Source organism: Salvelinus namaycush, chromosome 33 (genome assembly GCF_016432855.1).
Source record: "Salvelinus namaycush isolate Seneca chromosome 33, SaNama_1.0, whole genome shotgun sequence".
Taxonomy (NCBI): domain Eukaryota; kingdom Metazoa; phylum Chordata; class Actinopteri; order Salmoniformes; family Salmonidae; genus Salvelinus; species Salvelinus namaycush.
The window spans coordinates 15202758-15218643 of NC_052339.1; the positions used below are offsets into that span (position 1 = coordinate 15202758).

Here is a 15886-nt window from a genome sequence, read left to right on the forward strand (position 1 = left end):
CTGTAAGAATACACTCTGCCCTTACTCACTCAAAACTAGCACCTTCAACAGTCTGTCACAGCCAGGGCAACTGCTGCAGAGCCCCGGGTCATCATGTTTAGTTTGAGTTGTTTATATCAATCCTATCCATTCCATTTCCCAGCTCTAAGTGGAACATGGGGCCAATCCCGCAACGCACACTCTAACTCCCTCCCTTTCCTCTCCTTCTTTCCTCTCTCCCTTTCTCCCTCCACATTGACCAGAAAAGAGGAGAGTAGAGGGGGGGAACCGGCCACTGAAGGTAATTGGACTTTTTTGCTGCGTGTTTTTGTTCCTGTCCCGATCAGTCAAAGTTGGGGAGGATTTGGGGCTGTCAGATGGCGTTCCCGTGGCGTTCCGGGGTTGGCCTTCATTATCTCACTGGGATATGAGTCCCAAATGGCTCCCTATCCTCTATAAAGGGCTCTACTTTTGACCAGGGCTCTGGCCAAACGTTGTGCACTATGTAGGGAATAGGCTGCCATTTGAGACGATAAGATCTGGTTAGGGAGTAGGAGAGTGGGGAGCAGAGTGTGAGCCGATCCGTGCCCGAGGAGAAGAGCCTGTTTTCAAAACGCAGTGTTACCACACACACACACACAGCTCAGGCCTTCTGCAGATCCTCAGAGCCACCAGGAGAGCTGGGATTTATGTCAGAACAACAAAAGGGTTTGAGACAAAAAGCGCTTAGATTGAACTGAAATTCCTCTCTGAAGACCATGGACTGGATTCAATCCGTATCACCGAAGTATCGCGGAAGAGCCGGGTTAAAATGTAAAGTTTTTTTCCAATTGAGCCGACATATTCAGCATTTATCATGAATGCAGTCTCCACAACCATGAGAACATTGCCTTTAATTGTCAATTGCGCTATAAAGCGGATCTTCAGTGCTATGGATTGAATAGAGCCCTATAGGTATTTATAGATTCAGACAATAGTATGGCCTGGTGCACAGTATATGCAGGTCAATATCGGTTGTTATCAATAAAACATCACAGTAAGGTGCAGAGCATTCAATTTGCCTGCTTGGGGGCAAGGAGACCCCAAACAATTGACAAGTTCCAAATTGAACGCTCTCGTGACGTTTTATTGAGTGTGGTCCTATGGAAGTTTGTTGTGGGAATATATGTAAATAGACTGTACAGGCCTACAACCCCTTAAAAAAAAGTTGAAAGTTAGGATGATCCCATAAAGAGTTGGATAAAACAGTGAAGACATTTTTTTTTTTACATAATAATGTCATAAGAGTAGTGCTTGCAAATTAAGGCCTGTAGTTAGCTTTTCATGGTTCGTTAGCATTTTAGCTGTTGTGCTTAGAGATGAAAGTTGATCTCCTTGAGTCACAGAGGCCTCTACCCAATATGAGACAGCAAGGCCAGTGACATTTCACTCCCTCCTAACTCCCACATTAATTTCCTTTCAGAAGGGATGCTGTTAATATGTTTGTTCTTCAGCCCTTCTCTCTCTAATCATTATAATTTGCCTCTTATTTAAACACCTCACATCCCCCCTCTGCTCTCTCTGCTCTGACCTTTCCTGATTAAAAACATTGGAAGGGAGTGTGTGTGTGTGTGTGTGTGTGTGTGTGTGTGTGTGTGTGTGTGTGTGTGTGTGTGTGTGTGTGTGTGTGTGTGTGTGTGTGTGTGTGTGTGTGTGTGTGTGTGTGTGTGTGTGTGCGTGCGCGTGCGTGTGCGTGTGCGTGTGCGTGTGTGCTTGTGCGTGTGTGTGTGCTTGTGCGTGTGTGCGTGCGTGCGTGTGTGTGTTTGCGTGTATGTGTCTTTGCATGTGAGCATTTGTGTGTGTGTTCGTGTATGCATGCGTGCGTAAAGGGGTGGTGTGGGGTGAGCATTGACACTGTTACACACACACACACGCACACACACACACACAACTCGCAGGGCAATTTTTTCACTCTGGAAAGACACATACAGATATAGCTTCTTCCTGAATGTGACACACAGCCATCGATTTACCTTCTCATTAATGCATTCCTCCTTTCTTGTTTTCTATCATCTCTTTCTCTCCTCCCCTTCTCTTTCTCTCCTCCCCTTCTCTTTCGCTCCTCCCCTTTTCTTTCTTTCAAATATTGATCAGAGGTTTCCATTATGATGTCTTATTTTTAAAGGATAGTTCAAACAAGTAAAGTAGCGAAGATATCTGGCTCCAATGACCGCCGTGCAAAAAAGATGAGGTTTTATAAATGTTACGACCATTTATGCTTTTGTTGTCAACTGTTCCTATTCCACACAGGCTACTTGGGTCACTTTCAAATGTTTACCGGTTACGTTACTGGATTGGCTGCAATGTACCTTGAAACCATAACTTGTTACGTAACGACGGTAATAATTTTGAGCGCAGCCAAGGAGAGTAGCTTCTTCTCAGACTATCTTTCAGACTATCCTGCCTGTTGGCCTTGTCTGTCTGTGACTGGCTGTCTGTGCTCCTTATATAATAGGCCTAAGCAGGACAACATGTCAACATTACAGATGCCCCTCAGATATAACAGCACTCAGAAATAACCATACAGATTGATTTCAGGCTTCTCCTCCAGACTAGACCTAGAATCTTTGAGCGCTGCTCTGCTAGATAAATGACACCCAGCATATTCCCTTGGCATTTTTATCAATTTATATTGGTTTCTCTCCCGGAGACCCATTCTGCAGTAATGACACTTAAGGGTATCTTTTCAATGAGCTTTGTGTGTGTGTGTGTGCTGGTGCGTGTGCATGTGTGCGTGTGCGCGGGTGCGTGTGCGGGTGCGTGCGTGTGTGTGTGTGTGTGTGTGTGTGTGTGTGTGTGTGTGTGTGTGTGTGTGTGTGTGTGTGTGTGTGTGTGTGTGTGTGTGTGTGTGTGTGTGTGTGTGTGTGTGTGTGTGTGTGTGTGTGTGTGTGCGTGCGTGCGTGTGTGTGTGCGTGCGTGTGTGTGTGTGTGTGTGTGCGTGTGTGTGTGTGACTGTGTGTGTATGGACAGAAGGTGCAAACCTGCTTATTAACACATCTTCTATTATCTATCTTCTGACCTGCACGTTTCTCTGGTAATGTGGACATTGTTTCCCATTGTGATTTTTTGACTGGCGACTGTACAGATGTACGATCTTAATTTGATCACCCTGTTGCAGGAGAACTTTCCTGCAATGCAGGAAATGTAAAACGTGTAGTGTATTTGAGGTTTAAAAAGTAATTTCCACCTTGAAATTTCAGACTTGATTTTCCCTTACGAAAAATGTATCAACCCCAACAAAAATGTCCATTAATTATAATCCACATAACAATTAAAATGTCCTGTTACTGCAGGATTATTTTCCTGCTGTAGCAAACTGGCTCAAATTAAGATCCTACATCGGTATATTCAGCTGTTCTGTCCTCAGTCCTGACACAGGGCTGTCTGTACCAAGAAGACGTCAACAGGAAAAATCGTATCGATAATGTCTGTATGTCTTCCAACCAACTTTGTAGACAGTGTTATTTTTACACTTGGTAGATCTCGGCTTGGGCAATAGAGTACACAAGGCTCAGAAAAGGAGAGGCTCAGAAAAAGGATGGGTACTTTATAGGACAGCACAATATACTGGAGACGAGTAGAGGAGAGGAAGGACGGCATTGGAATAGAATATTATTGTTGTGTTGGTTCAGATCAGATATAGACTGTGAGTCTCACACATGTACCTGTATGTGTATGATCTGTAGGTTGGGTTTCAGTCAAACTAAGATGTCCAGTGTCCCCTGTCTCCTGCTGGTAACTGATGTGTGATTAATGGGGTCTGGGATAGACAGCTCATAATGAAGGACATGAGCAGCCAGCACACGCACACGCACATGCACACACACACACACACACACACACACACACGCACACACACAGTGAGAAAAAGACACACACATACACACAGCCAGCCAGCCAGCAGCCTTCTGAACAGGTGGCTCCGCTAGGCAGGACTCTGTGTGACAAATGACCGTCTGACGGCCACATAGGAGCAATCCCAACCTGGACATTATCATTATTAAAGCCGGCCATCAGGAGAAGAAAAGACACAGAAGGAATAAAGGAAGGAACACAAAGTTTAGACCCGGCACAGACAGATGTCCTTGGTTGGTTCGTTGTGAATGAGGTGAAAAGAAAGTGATTTGATTGGATTGAGGAAGTAAGTATCTTTTATGTAACAGACGTATGTCTGATGACACATTAGGAGAGGCTAGAGGACTGGCATGTGCAGAGTGACTAGCGCTGACGTAGCATCTTATTCATTAATCCATTTATTGATGGAGTTGTTGGTTTGAGGAAGCAATTGTGACTTGTGATGAGTAATGAGGAGAAATCTGACTGTGTTAGCTGCAGTTCTGAGATAATTGTGTGATATAACTCCTCTTTCATGTGGCATATAGAGGCTGTCAACATCAGAGTCATTATAATGATTAATAAAGTCCCCGTACTGAAGACGCTGAGGATGTTATTGATTACCTGAGAGTAAAAGGTCACTCCATTATGGTGTGTGTGTGTGTGTGTGTGTGTAAGAAGAGACACTTTGATCGCCAGTGTATGGACATGTTGCATGAAGGCTGTAGATTTCACAGATCGTCCTCAATAGAGAGGTTGGAGGTGTGTCTGTGTGTGGTATTGTTACCATCCTAGTACATGTTCCTGCAGGGTCATTTGGGAATCACTCTGACCTCTCAGTGTCATGACCTTTGACCTATGACCCACAGCTCACTGATTGGCCCAATCTCACCACCAGGACGATGTTTTTATAATCTAAACATTAAATTCACAAATATAATTCGCTGTCAGTACTACATCATCCAATGATGTTTACTTGCCTATAGGACAAATTTCGTCCCCAGCCAACATAAGGTGGTAGCAATTGAGCCTGGGGGGTGTGGTTAAATTAGTACTGCATGATCAGATAATGGAACAGCCAGGATTCTGTGAATATTTCATTCACCTTTTTCTGACAGTACAAAATAAATCTTTCAGATTTCAAAAACCTTCTGAAGGAAAATCTCCCCAAAACAGCAGCATTGCGCATAGACAGATTTTTTTTTATCACCACCATACTAACAAGCCATGACAATGCAGTCATTTATCAATATAATATTATGTAATATTCAATATTGACTACATAACCCTGTCTGTGGATAACCCTTGACCCCTGCTGTGTTGTATAGAGTGGGTATGTTGTTTCATAAACAGAGTTTGCTGGAGATGAAAGGAATAAATCAAGAAGTCAAGTTGTGTCCTGTCCTGTCCATAACCAGACACACCCCTCCCCTGTACAGATGAAGTATCTTAATTTGATCACCCTGTTGCAGGAGATATTTCCTGAAATGCAGGAAATGTAAAACTTGTAGTTTATTTGAGGCTTAAAAAGGCTTCTGAAGTTTGTTATTTCCACTTTTACATTTCAGACTTGATTTTCTCTTGCAAAAAATGTATTAACCCCTACAAAACAAAAATGTCCAATAGTTAAAATCCACATAATAATTAATTTCCTGTTGATGCAGGATTATTTTCCTGCCGTAGCGAACTGGCTCAAATTAAGATCTGACATCTGTACCACCGGCCAGACCGACGCCCCATCTGGAGCGCTAACAGAGGTGTGAGGCCGTCGCATTGTTCTCCCTGACACTGCTGCATTGTCCTCCCTGACACCATTCTCCTTCACATATTCCCTCACGCTCTCCATTCTTCTCTTCCTCTCTCCTCTCTCTCTGTCTGAGTCTGTCCAATGTTGTTTTCCACTCAGATGACTTCTAAAGTGCCCATATGGCCCTTTGGAACTCTGCGGTGAGCCAGAGTGACTCACAACAAAGCAAATATAAGGGCTCGATTCAATCCGTAGTGCTGAAGAGCTGCGCTACAGCGCGAAATACTTTTAAAGGCAACGGTTCCCACGTTAGCAGAGATAGTAAATGCTGCATATGTCGGAGATTACCTTTAAATTCAGCGATACGGCTTGAATCAAGCTTTATATCTCTCTATAAGAGGTGTAGAGAGAGTCAGTGACAAGTACTAACCTATGCCCATGACCAAATAATCCTCACTCCTAATGGACAGAACTTGGTGTACCAGAATTTTCCATTCAGTCCCAAGAGGCACAGATGGGGAACAATTCAACCACTGAGGAAAGTGTGGGTTGAATCGTTTCTTTAAGAACTGGCTACATCAGTTGTCATACTGTGAGACCTCCTGGAGGAGAAACACTGTGGCTGAACTGTGGAAGCTCATGTTCTGAGTTCTACAAGACTTGCACAATTACTGTGCAGGAATTACATGTGAGGATGCCTTTACTTAAAATCGACTGAACACTTCAGTGACTTGACTCTCCTGTGTAACCAACCACCCTTCACAGACAGAAAGTTTAGTGAGTTGAAACATTGACATTCTATCTGATTAAAGTTTGAGGAGACTCCTTTTCCCCTCCAACCAACCACAGACAAACAACCCAGCGAGGACTGAGCACCCATCCAGACAGTTGTTTTAATGGTTGTATAATACATATTACTAATCAGAAAAATAAATAGAGACAGGAATCTGATCATCTGATTAGATTTGTCCATTTAATGGCAACATGATTTGAGTAAACAGTACACAGGTGAAGTGTGTCCAGGGAATACAATAGAAGAACGTGTCCTGATCTAATAGCCTCTGTCTGAAATGGTACCCTATTCTCTATATAGTGCACTACTTTTGACAAGGGCCCATAGGGTTCGGATCAAAAGCTGTGCACTATATAGGGAATAGGGTGCCATTTCAGACGCAGACATAGTCACACACATATCAGTAGGTATAGGACTGGTACTGCATGTCCCATTAAGTTAGACTATGGTTCTAATACGAAGCGGTAGGTTATCCAACCTGTGCTCTTTCTTTCAACATTTTTGTACATTTATAGGGGCGAAAAATAAGAACAATTTCATAATCGTTACAATATTTACACAATAATTCAGTGGTGCTATCCACATTCTTGTTAAACTTTCTTTAGGATACATACATATACATTTACATAGTAGCCATACTCGTAGTTCTGCATAGTGCTTTCTTCCAGTAGCATTCCAATACTGTAACTTCACACTGTTGTGTTAAACTAATGGGGCTAAGCATTGTTTCACGTCAGGTAGCGTCACTCCTACACAGCACTCGATGATTCATCTAGTGTAAAACAAGGTGGGCTAAGTGGACTTAACCACTAAACAGTCTAGGTTTGACCTTCAGAAAAAGTATACATACTGTACACTTAGAAAAAAGGGTTCCAAAGGGGTTTGTCAGCTGTCCCCGTAGGAGAACCCTTTGTGGTTCCAGGTAGAACCCTTTTTGGTTCCAACTAGAACCATTTTTTGTTCCAACTAGAACCCGTTCTACCTTGAACCAAAAAGGGTTCTCCAAAGGGTTCTCCTATTGGGACAGTCAAATAACTCTTTTAGGATCTAGATAGCACCTTTTTTTCTAAAAATGTATAGAAACCATGTCTACATTTTGTAAACAAAAAGGATGTATCTGCTATAACCATAAGAGAGCAGCTCTGCCATAAAGGAACTATCCCTTTAAATATGATGTTGACGGTATTTTTTATAAGGCCTTAAAGTCTACTTAATTAATAAGGGAAAGGAATGACTATTTATAGAGCTAGTAGGGACTTCACCATATACACAGTCCATGAACTGAAACCAGATTTAAGATGATGTCATCGTCCCCCCTCTCCCTACAACCCTACAACAACACAACCAACCTTTCTCCAACATGTAAGCATCCGAGTTGCTTGGCAACCCTCAGAAAGTATTGTATTGCCTTAGGTTTTAACACGTCACGCACAGCAAGGACAATTATGGTTTGTTTATGTGGGTTATTGCAAACAATCATCTGGTTCTGTGTTCATAAAAACTCTCATCATCACACGATTAGGCTTTGTTTATATAGCTACACGAACAAAGATGTACACTAGTTTACTGCTTTGGTGGTAGAATAATGAAGGCCAGCACTTCTGTTTGACTTACAATTTATGTTTTGACATTTTCCTTCTGTAACTCTTCTTCTTCAATTCCTCTTTAATTTTCTTTACACACAGGCAGTTCCCTCAGGCAGTTTTGGATTCAGTAGCAGGATTGGACAAAACTCAATTACTCTGTCATTGAGAAACACCCACCCTCAACAGCCTTCCATCCAATCGAGGGGGGGAGGGGTATGGGGGGAGCTTGCGATATTAGATGACTGAGGGTTGAAAATTGAGGCTAGATCATATAGATGGAGAGGGTGTTCTGTAAGTAGGTGACTGAGGGTTGAGGTTGTAGGGAGGACTGAGAGTTGAGGCTAGGTCCTATAGCCTCAACTCTCAAATATAGTATTAGTCACTATAGTAACTTTAGTAACTAGGGCCTATAGTTACTATAGTTACTATAGGACAGATCATGGAGAGGGTGTTCCGTATGATTGAGAGGTGAGGCTGTAGGTTGACTGAGGGTTGAGGCTAGGTCTGTTAGCTAATCTGCGTAGATGATGAATCCAGAGAAGGTGCTGTACTTGTTGTTGTTGCCCCCGTGGGCCTTGCCCCCGTCCAGTTTGATGTAGACCTCGTCTCCAGGCTCCAGATGCAGCACGGCACTGTTACTGGCATAATCATAGTTCTGGTCAGCATCCTGGGCTATGGCACTGGCTCGAACCTAGAGGGATGGAGACATGTTTACATAGTTAGTTCATGTATATAATTAGTTAACACTGGCTCCAACCTACAAGGGAATGGAGTAATGGGTACAGTTAGCACTGTCTTGAACCTAGAGGGGAATGTATGGAGACACAGTTTGTTATCATGAACACATGGCATTGGCTCAAACCTACAGGGTAATGGAGACAGGTGTATATAGTTAACTGTCATCAACTCACTGTGGCACTGGCTCAAGCCTAGAGGAGAATAGTCATGTTGATATGCAATATGCCTTTCTTAATTTCCCTTGAGTGGATAATTAAAGTCGTATTGAATGGAATAGAATCAGCACCTTAACCCAAGGTTTCTCATTGGAGTCCCATAACAGGTTCTCCCCCCTGAAGGTTGCCAGACTAGCAATGTTTCAGTAATTAGTTAACTTAAAATATTGTGTGGAATTAACACTAACAAGTTTGCTTCAATTTTTACAAGAACATTATCTTTAGTTTAATAAATGTTTAATGCAAATGATATTAAAGATTCCTTTTATGTCAGTATGCAACTTAATTGAATTGCCTTCTGGGGAGTTTTTATACAACATGTGTACATAATCTAATGTTTATGACTCCAAATTGCATTAATGTAGTGGACTGCTCACTCTTCTAAAAACAACATATTAGAGTCATAGGGTAGGCCTTGGTCTTGCCTTGGTCTTGCCTTGGTCTTGCTTCCGATGTAGATTATAAAGAAGAGGCGATAACTGTTTCAGCCCCATGGACAGCTCCAATACACAACAGGCCTACCCGGACACCAGAGGCTTGTCACGAAGATTTCAAAACCAGGAAGAGCCTTGAATTCTGCATTCTGACCCTAAGTACCCAGACTACCTAACTACCCAGGCTTGAGTGTCAGGAAGAACCTTGAATTCTGCATTCTGACCCTAACTATTGCTAAAACAACTATTTGAGCTAGATAACAAAATACCACAATGAATTAAAACAACCAATAAAAACGTTATATCAACATCACATAGAGAAAGGGATGGTAAACGTCCATATGAAGGATAGGCCTAAGCCCAATTAGGCTACACCTATCCAGACCTGTCATCAACCAGAAATTGTTCGGCAATATCGCCCTAATTAGCCTAATCATCAGTCTTCATTGATTGATGAACATGAATATCATTACGATCTAGAAAGTGAAACATAGCAGGGAATTGTGGGGTGTTGTTTATTCAAATGAGTCTCCTCAAGACACCTTCTGTAAGGTGTAACATGAGACTGTAAATTAGGGGATTTGGTATAAATCCACTGTTTGCATAACACTATTTTGATGTTCTGTGTGTGGAGATTCAAATGGAGAACAACCTTTAAATGCCATTAAAGGCATGCACAGCAAGCCCTGTTAATTCACTATAATAAAATGATGAATAACATCTGAATTATTTAAGACGACTTTATTTTTAAATTATACTGTAAACGCTCGTGCCTAAAGGCATATTTTAGTGTAATCTAAATATTTTTAATTATCTGAGCGAGTGAATAAATAAAGTATTTATTTTATTATTTGTAATTGTTTATTTCTGCTTGAGCTCACGCTTGACCTCTACTAGTCCTCAGCTCAGCATGCTGTTTTCAAACACTGGATGTGACAATAAAAACAAAACACAGAGCCTCTTGGCAGAGTCTTAGTTATTTTTTCTTTTTGTTCTTTTTTTTTTACACACCAAAAGTACAGTTTTTGCTTCAGATGAACCTGTCTATCTGTGCTGTGAACTGATTGGCCCGTACTGTAGCTGTGTTGTGCAGAATGAGCTCCGGGCTTCAGCCTAAGTGGCTGCCTGGTCGCCCGGTACACCGAGCGCAGTAGCCGTTGACAGGGGGATGCGCATGGCGAAGCGGGCTCTGTGAGTCGAGGAGACTAACAGTGGCTTGGTGACACGGGATGTCCCGAGGGAATAGGGATTAGATGTGCTCTCTGACAGCAGCTACTATTATGAGCAGATTCTGTAAATTCTGATCGTTGAAGCACTGTTGAAAAAGGAGATAAAATATGATTTGTAGCCATGTACAGTGTGAGTAACAAAATATTACTAAATCTACATATTCTAATCATATTATGATTAAGGATTTTATAATAATACTGATAATAATGCTTTTTGTAAAAAAAAATATGATAGGCCTATTTTTTTTTATTTTTTTTTACTTGTAATGAAAATAATAAACAATTGTTATGTTGATCTTCTATCAGATTTAGCATAATGTAATCAAGTCACAAAGACAGGAACGGGTATAATACATTTTATTATTTGGCCTTTAAAAAAAACCTTCTAATTGGTGTGAAAAGTAAAATAGAGATTTGTTTCGTTTCGTTAAACTCAATCATCCAGTCTTAGGAAAAATTGAATGTCAACCCAATGTCAATTCATTAACCCAATTAGTGTTGAAAATGTATTATGATAACAATGGACAATCTTTGCCTCAGGTCCATTGTCCTAATAGCGTTGTCCCGCGATTTTTTCCCCGTTTACATCAATTACACCCAACACCGGGCATCTTCAATCAAGCATCCATACGCCTCCTGTCAGCGCGCACACGGGCATGACTGAGGAAGTTCAACGCAATGTTTGAGTGGGTAAAAGTGTCACTTTCGTTTTATTGTCGCCTGGCTTTCGCCTATAGGCTACTATATATGCTGGAGTGATTATTTAAATAGAAACATTCATACATGCGTAAAACTGACTTCAGCTACACTCATGAAATAAGCTAATAGCATTATATTTATCATGTTGAGCAATGTCTATTTTAATGGTTTATGCATTTGGTCACTTTTCGGTTACTACTTATTTTCCCATGAAACAAAAAAGAGATCACTCGAACGCCAGTTCAGTGACAAGTGACAAACGTTGAAACTATATTTGCCAATAAACACACAAAGGCTACAACAATATGTGCCTCAGTGTGTGCGTAATTCTTTGTGCACCGGTCCATACCTGATTGTTTTTGCAGAGATCTGCCCACATGCTGGTTCCATCCCCTCCACGCATCAGGACGTGATAAGTGAAGAAGTATATCCCAGGTATGGAGCAGGTAAACTTCCCTGTTGTGGGGTCGTAATGGTTCCCCAGATTAGTGACCACGTCGTCGAATTTCAGCACCTCGTAGCCCTCGTGCTGTTTTTTAAGTCCTGCGTAAAACGCGATTTTGGGGATGGTGCTGTACGTAGCCGCGCTGATAGCCCCCGCCGCGGCATTGGGTCCCGGTGGCCCCGGTAGTCCAGGCCGCCCCGGTTCCCCCTTCTCCCCGGGTGGCCCCATCGGACCGGGCGGGCCCTGATCACCTGGAATGCCTCTGGGTCCAGCCTTCCCCGGGCGGCCCGGTTCTCCTTTCGGACCTGTTATAAAAGTTGGTAAAGACTGCATGAGGCTGTTGTCCGCTCGCACCGTGTCTGCCGTAGCGGTCGGTGACTTGGTTCCATATGGATCACATACCATCCTGCAGGTTCCCAGCATCTCATAGTGCGCTGAAGTTCCAGCGGAGTTAACCAGAACTGGGATCAGAATCACCAGCACTAACACCATGACGACTCCAAGCACTCCAGCCGCTATTAGCCGCTTCCTGCCGACCAGTCTCGTCAGCGCAGGGCGATCCTCCTGTCTGCTTTTGGGTGAAATCTTGGTGGTTGATGAGGTACGCTTTTAAAAAGAAAAAAATATACAGCCAATATTGGTTTGTTGGTAAGTTAATGGTAATGAACTTCTTTGGGCCAAGCCCCCTGCGCGTCTGTTTTTTTCTTCTTTCCGCTCTTTACTTTTTGTGCTGATGTTTGCTTATTTAAGTCTCACCGAATCGGAAAGTTCAGCCCTTTTCCTGGGTGCTCGCGCTTTAAGTCGTCAGTGCTTAAAAAAAAACACTGTCTTCAGCATCTCTGTGAGGTGGCGGCTGTACTTTAAAGCCCTGCTGTAAGCAGCCACGTGTGGACGCGTAGCACAAAAAAACCACTTCGGTGGGAGAACGCACTCCTTCCTCTCCTTTATTCTCCAACGCTCCACAGCTTATATCCAAAGCCAACTGGTCTAAAAGTCTACCACTGTGTACACAGTCCAGAGTTGGTTAAAGAAAAGCAGCATATCAGGTGTAAGCACGACTCTATAAACCGCTGGTAATGTCATTAAGCCCTGTGTGGAGAGCGGAGTGCCACTGATCAGAGCGCGTAGCTTACAGAGTTGTATGCGCAGTACTCTGCACTGCACAGAGAGAGAAGAAAGAACAGAGAGGGAGGGTAAGACAGTGCACCGTCTTATAAAAGATGGAAATCTAGTGCAAAGTAACACCACCCATTCCGTTATCTTGATATCTCGCTCGGTCCAAAACTCAGACTTGGCATCACTAGGACCAGAGGAGGAGAGGCTTGGAGGGATGCAATCAGGCCTTGGACAAAAATGCATTAATCACTGCTTTAGAGGATATACATGAGAAATGTTTCAAACTTAGACACGTTGGATTGTTTTACTTTAGCGTCTACTCAGGGCTATGTGGCAACATCTCTATATGTTTCTTTAGACTACAATCAATACAGCACTTATGATTTACACGTAAACATGATTAATACATGGTTACATTCCTGTAACTCAAACTAGGACATCAGGAGCCACGAGAAGGCAATCGCTGGTCGCGGACTCTTATGTCCTTTAAATCAAACCATGGTTCCGGGTTATTATACTGGGTTATTATACCGCTCAAAAAAATCCAATATTATTGAGACCACTTAGTTGATACATTATACAAGTCCCTGACAATGAGCTTCGAAGGTAACAGGGCGATCATTATAATGACACTTCTGTCAATATCATAACAGCAGAAGATAAATTATAGCACATTGCTGTGGTAAGCACAAACTATATCTTAATGTAGCTTATTGCTGCTTGGCCCTGGTATCCAAGGTAAATATCAGGTATACATTTGAACAGTTTAGGTGATATTCTTTACGCTCCTTTCACACGTTCAACAGGTTGTTACCACAAACACGATTGCTGTGTTGCACTTGGATGTGCGCAAAGCCCTGCACACTGCGCACTCCTCTGTGCGCAGACTACAGGTCATAGGGATAACGATTTGCTAGATGCATAAAAGCAGCACGTCCTGTCTGAAGAGCTTTAACGTAGCGCTGGGACCAAAAAGGTGGCTGTGACAATATTTCACTGTTTAAGGCCACCCAAGACCAATTTTGCGCACGCACACACACGTTCTCTGGTACTCATATTCTATAGATTGGCATGGTCTGGGTGGCATAGGTGCCTGTAGGCACCAATCGGCCATATGCCATCTCCCCCTCTTCACCCATTAAGGTGGCATAGAGCAGGTTCCCTAGCCAATCAAGTCTACCCTAACACACACTGGACCCTATAAATCACCCAGTGAAAATCAATGGCCTTGGTTAGCTGGGGACGTATTGTGTCCTTGAGGCCGTGAGATGAATTGAGAAGAAGGAACGAAGGAATAACATCTGTTTAAAGGAAGGAGTAGCAGAGAGGAAATAAAAACGAGCTTAAAAAACAAAACGTTGAGGTAATGACTTTTACCAAAATCAAAGAGGGGGCCAGAATCAAATCTATTCCAATGCAGCATTGTGAAGTTTTAACTTAAAACAATAGTTGGAAAAGGTCATAGATTCATTGTTGTTGTTGACTGATCTACCATTCGCATAATGATGCATTTCCCTTGACGAGCTCCATTTCTCAGGCCAGTCCTCCCATTCTAATGGAGGCTGACAACACAATTGAACCGCTGTAGAGAATGGGTCAAGTTGCCATTATTCTAGATCCACAAATAGATGGATTGGTTCGAAACTCTCAGACAGTAATGAATTGCCAATACCTTTTGCAAAGTTTAAAAACCACACCCTGTTTTGGACTTGTAATTGTTCAGATTTTTTGAGCGATCAGATTAAACCCTCTGGCCAGACTGAAGGAGTAGGAGGAAGGAAGAGCATAACGGCCAGAGAGTATTGTAGAGTGAAGAGAAGGATGGAGGAGGAAGAGCAGAGGGCAGAGAGTATTGTAGAGTGAAGAGAAGGATGGAGGAGGAAGAGCATAACGGCCAGAGAGTATTGTAGAGTGAAGAGAAGGATGGAGGAGGAAGAGCAGAGGGCAGAGAGTATTGTAGAGTGAAGAGAAGGATGGAGGAGGAAGAGCATAGAGGGCAGAGAGTATTGTAGAGTGAATAGAAGGATGGAGGAGGAAGAGCATAGAGGGCAGAGAGTATTGTAGAGTGAAGAGAAGGATGGAGGAGGAAGAGCATAGAGGGCAGAGAGTATTGTAGAGTGAATAGAAGGATGGAGGAGGAAGAGCATAGAGGGCAGAGAGTATTGTAGAGTGAATAGAAGGATGGAGGAGGAAGAGCATAGAGGGCAGAGAGTATTGTAGAGTGAAGAGAAGGATGGAGGAGGAAGAGCATAGAGGGCAGAGGGCATTGTCGTACAGCGTGACGAATCCATCTTTTCTGTTGGTTGAGGGACAAGCGTCGTGTAGAAGTGATGCCACCAGTTAGAAGACAATGGGGCAGAGAGTAGATTGGAGAGGGAGATAGGCTGTGGATGAACACAGGGGACAGAGTGATGAGATGTTTGGATAAGGAGAAGAGGATGATTTACTGGTGTTAATGAGGAACGGGAGAAGGTAGCGTAGACAGTGTTTGGAGACAGGTATGAGAGAGAGAGAGAGAGATCGAGAGTAGCACTGAGGAGGAATGGGTAAGGGCTATGCTGGCACAATGGGGCGAGGTGAGTGGTATGTGTGTGTGAGAGCAGAGGGGGTGTGTGGATGCGTGTCAGGTCTCCAGCTCCATCTTCTGAGTTGTTGCGTCGGTTCTAAGAGATGGACAGATGTGCCCGCTGTGCTTGTGAGCGTGGTGTGTGAACGAGCAGGACAGGCAGCCCCACGGTGGCCAACTGACACACCCGCACGCACACACACCATCCTAAGAGTCATCAGCTGGTTACCAGGAGACACCGCTGAAAGGTCAGTTCTAAGGAGATCTCATCGCCTCCCTCCACCCGCCGTCATGACAACAGGGGAGGTGTGTGTGTAGGACAGGTGTGTGAGGCGTGACATGGCCGTCTTAGGGTGTGTGATCTCCCTGACTGACTTGCTGTGTGTCCACAAGTTCAGTGTTAAACTCTCCTAGAAACCACACCCTACGGGTTATCAAAATTAGACAGCAGATTTGGACCAAAATC

General features: G+C 43.2%; 1 protein-coding gene across 1 annotated transcript; it reads right to left on the reverse strand.

Moving 5' to 3' along the window:
• Positions 1–6552: 6552 nt before the first annotated feature.
• Positions 6553–13268, reverse strand: c1ql3a (complement component 1, q subcomponent-like 3a). Its single transcript, XM_038972603.1, has 2 exons — positions 11643–13268; positions 6553–8669 (listed from the first exon to the last, which is right to left on the reverse strand). The coding sequence occupies exons 1-2, from the start codon at positions 12228–12230 to the stop codon at positions 8490–8492; spliced, it is 768 nt and encodes a 255-aa protein (XP_038828531.1). The 5' UTR covers positions 12231–13268; the 3' UTR covers positions 6553–8489.
• Positions 13269–15886: the final 2618 nt, after the last annotated feature.

Coding starts and splice junctions, on each gene's coding strand:
- c1ql3a (XM_038972603.1), bottom strand. CDS start 12,230: ATGGTGTTAGTGCTGGTGATTCTGATCCCAGTTCTGGTTAACTCCGCT. Junction 8,670..11,642: donor ATCTCTGCAAAAACAATCAG/GTATGGACCGGT, acceptor CCATCCCTCTAG/GTTCGAGCCAGTGCCATAGC.